Raw genomic sequence first — 3341 nt, forward strand, 5'->3', positions numbered from 1 at the left:
GGAAGGGGGAGGGGGAGTTAAGGATGAAGGGCAAGAGGGAGGGGGGAATGGGGGGGAGGGGCAGAATTGTTGGGAACGACCTGAAAACGATGAGAAGGAGTAGAGAGGGAGGGAGGGTGGGTGGGGTGGGGTGGGTGAGGCACAGCAAAGAGGACATGGATGCAACTGTGAATAGGGGAGAAAAGTTGGGCGAGCTACAGGACAAAACCGAAGGGTGTCATTTGCGTCGGCGGGCACCGGGGAATCTGCCCGATCGCATTCGGCTCACTCATCGAAGAGGCGCAAGGTCACATATCGCTATGTGACAGTCGAGCACCGGTCACTGACTACTGAACCAGCCAACCAGGAGGCTCAGAATCAGGATAAATGGAGATTCGAAACAACCGCGGTCACAGTTTCTGAACCGTCATGGTTTCAGGTAGGATCGAGTAGCAGGTATCGCTATATAGGGGTATGGGGAATTGGGGACACGCACGTCCCTGCGTAGGTAGGGATACCTACCCGATACCAAGTGGAGTGTTTGGGGGCGGCGGATCACATACACTCATACTACAAAAGTTTTGTCGCGTAGATTCCTACCCAGGGACCACTATACAGCCAGTCTCGCAATGTGGTTTAGAAGGTTGTCAGCCGATCCCTACCACGGAAGCCCTTGACCGCTCGAGCAGGATCACTCATTGATGCACCCCACCCCTCACGCGGGCTGGGGAGCTGCCTGCATCTGCGCTCTTTCGTTTCTCAGTCACCCTGCAAGTGCAAGTACGTCTGTCTGCTGCGTGCGTGCCGGTCTTTCTTCTGGTTGTTTGTCATGCCTGTGTCTGCCTGGCCTCTTGTCCTGTCTTCCCGACTATCCGCTGCACGCCTAACAGTCTGTGTGTCTGTCTGTCCGACTCTGTCTGTGTGTCTGCCTGCATGATTACCTGGGATCAGTGTGTGCATGAGTGCTTTCACACATGCATGTCTATGTGTTGCGATAGCTTGTTGATATCCGGAAAGTAAGAATTTGTTGCATACTTGAAGCGGCAGCACAGACATGGCGTCACTCAAAACTCCATTCGTTCTCAAGCCACCATGAGTAGTTGTAGAAGAGGCCAATCATCGAAGCACGCGCCGATCAGTCCTTGGCGCCATGCTGATATCTCCAAACCCCAACCCACCGATTCGGAGGCCTTGATCACGAAACTGGCGTTGCTGGGCTGGCTAGAGAGGCCGGATGGAAAGATGCGCGCAAAACACATGTGTCAGGAGGACTGCTGTCACCACTTTGAGAGAACCAGAGCGATATTCGGCAAAAGTTGCTTACCGTAAGCCCGTGGGGGTTCTCAGAGTATATTTTCTCCTCAATTGCAGCCTGGAAGCATTGCATTCAGTGAATGTGCAAGCGCAATTGACATTGACATGTGGCCACTGCTCCTGAATGTGGCTGAATGTTATAGATGATAGCACACCTGCATCTTGTTCAATTCTTGTTCTTCTGAAGCCTTGCGTCGCCGTTCCTGGCACCAGCGCACACCGAAGTCTTATCAGTTGTGGCAACTTTGCCGGCAACTGGCAATCAAATCAGCTACCGCAACATCTGATGCTCCTCGTTTACTGTAATGCTGCTCAGTGGTCCAGAACATGAGTGATCTGACGGAAACGGTGGATAGACAGTACAAACAGCTGCACGTCCTGCCGGCATGGGCAAGATACCTGTTCGACGGGATCGTCAGGATGAAGATAAATGCCCAGAGTATCGGTGGACTGAAACATGTTGCGATGTGCATCTCTGGCGATCCCTTGCTTTGGGGGCTCGGATCCTGACACAAACCCCAGATTGCGTAGCAACACATGCAGGAGATGAGAAAGATGTCAAATGACAGCATCAAGCGCGGAATGATTGACGAGGGATGTGTCTCCACACAAACACGTGATGTACTGCAGGTAGGGGCTACCTTCCTGGGCAGCTTCAGGAAGCATGTCAACTGTAGAGGATACGCGGAGAGGGTTATCCTCGGACATGCGGTACAGATGGTGATTGGTCCCAACGCGGCTGTCTCTAACCTGGATCGAGGCAGGGCCGAGAAACCTTAGCATCCAGAGCAAACTTGGCAATCCGCAGGGTCAACGGGGCAGCCTGGGGCCTTCCAGAAAGCCAGCCATCATCTCGGTACCTTTCCAGTCATAGAATTCGCACGTAGGGTGGCAATCTCACATCTGCTACCAGAATCAGAGAAAAAAACGTGACCAAAACCCAAACGATGCGCCCTCCACCGTCCATTTGAGAAACAAAACATCAGAGCTTACCCTCGCAGCTTTCTCCTCGATCCTCTGAGCTTCCACTCTGAGATTCTCTTCATAAGCTACCTTGAGGGACTGCACATAGACAGTCTCAGAAGGATTCGGCAGTATGCCCACCGGCTCCCTTTTTGTTCCACCAGTCAGGCTCAAATGAATATGTGCCCATGGGAGATCAAAGAACTGTGCCGTGCGCCTCGGATCTCCAAGTCAAACACAGGCCACGAACGACCTACCTGCTTCCTGAGACTTGGAGCCAGCTGCTCAGCTTGCTTCCTCAAGTTTTCCTCATACTTGCCCTGCTCGAACTGCTCCCTGTTCCCGTTTGGGTTTCATTGTAAGCCATGCCATGTGAGGTACGCAGGGTGGTTTGCAAACCACGTGCACCCTGATCACTTGCATACACACTTTTACCTCTTGGAATACAGTACCGGGCCTCCTTCCGGAAGTCCAAACACGGCGCGCCCTGAATGTGGGGAACAGGAGATCGGCTCAGGGGGCTGTCTCCATCACACGGCAGGCCAATGAACCGAACATCAAGGAGCACCGCCAGGAGCGGAAGCACCAGCAGTTGTATCACAGAATGTGTTTCAAGTCCATGGCAATGGAGAGACTCACCTTGCTTGTCATATGTGAGGCTGGCCCGGGGCTGCTGGAATCGGTCCTGAGGCAAGTGGAATCACCGTTTCAGCTTGCTGGTCCACTGACAGTACTTCAATTGTGCTGAAGAACAGTTGGCAAAATAACGGAAGATTGGCTAGGATGGCCCTATACCACAGCGGTTTTTGCGTCGAAGTATCCTCTGCCTGGCGTCCGAACAGCTGGCTCGTCTTCGCTCCTTGTCATCGCCGCGAGCTGTTGAGGCGCAGAAAGGCACAGAGCAAATGTGCTTTCGCTGGGTTGCAGTGTGTAACAGTATTCGCTGATGAAAGGATATGGGGCTGGGGCTAGAACCAACTATGTTCTGGCAATTCTGGGTTGCAGCTGTCCTCTCCTAGGAGCACCCGACCTTTAGGGGGAGAAAACTGAAGAAACCCAGAGCAACCCTTGCAGAAGGCACGCTG

At 53.2% G+C, this 3341-nt stretch overlaps 1 protein-coding gene across 1 annotated transcript; it reads right to left on the minus strand.

Moving 5' to 3' along the window:
- Positions 1–1011: 1011 nt before the first annotated feature.
- LOC142354888 (uncharacterized) lies at positions 1012–3234 on the minus strand. Its single transcript, XM_075407226.1, has 10 exons — positions 3052–3234; positions 2896–2941; positions 2692–2743; positions 2514–2592; positions 2287–2355; positions 1935–2043; positions 1693–1799; positions 1449–1496; positions 1304–1351; positions 1012–1200 (listed from the first exon to the last, which is right to left on the minus strand). The coding sequence occupies exons 1-10, from the start codon at positions 3121–3123 to the stop codon at positions 1096–1098; spliced, it is 735 nt and encodes a 244-aa protein (XP_075263341.1). The 5' UTR covers positions 3124–3234; the 3' UTR covers positions 1012–1095.
- Between the last annotated feature and the right edge of the window lie 107 nt (positions 3235–3341).

The sequence above is a fragment of the Convolutriloba macropyga genome, unplaced genomic scaffold (genome assembly GCF_964194025.1).
Source record: "Convolutriloba macropyga unplaced genomic scaffold, txConMacr16.3 SCAFFOLD_1355, whole genome shotgun sequence".
Lineage (NCBI taxonomy): Eukaryota > Metazoa > Xenacoelomorpha > Acoela > Convolutidae > Convolutriloba > Convolutriloba macropyga.

Coding starts and splice junctions, on each gene's coding strand:
- LOC142354888 (XM_075407226.1), bottom strand. CDS start 3,123: ATGACAAGGAGCGAAGACGAGCCAGCTGTTCGGACGCCAGGCAGAGGA. Junction 1,497..1,692: donor CTGACGATCCCGTCGAACAG/GTATCTTGCCCA, acceptor CGCTGGTGCCAG/GAACGGCGACGCAAGGCTTC. Junction 1,201..1,303: donor AGAACCCCCACGGGCTTACG/GTAAGCAACTTT, acceptor CGGCCTCTCTAG/CCAGCCCAGCAACGCCAGTT.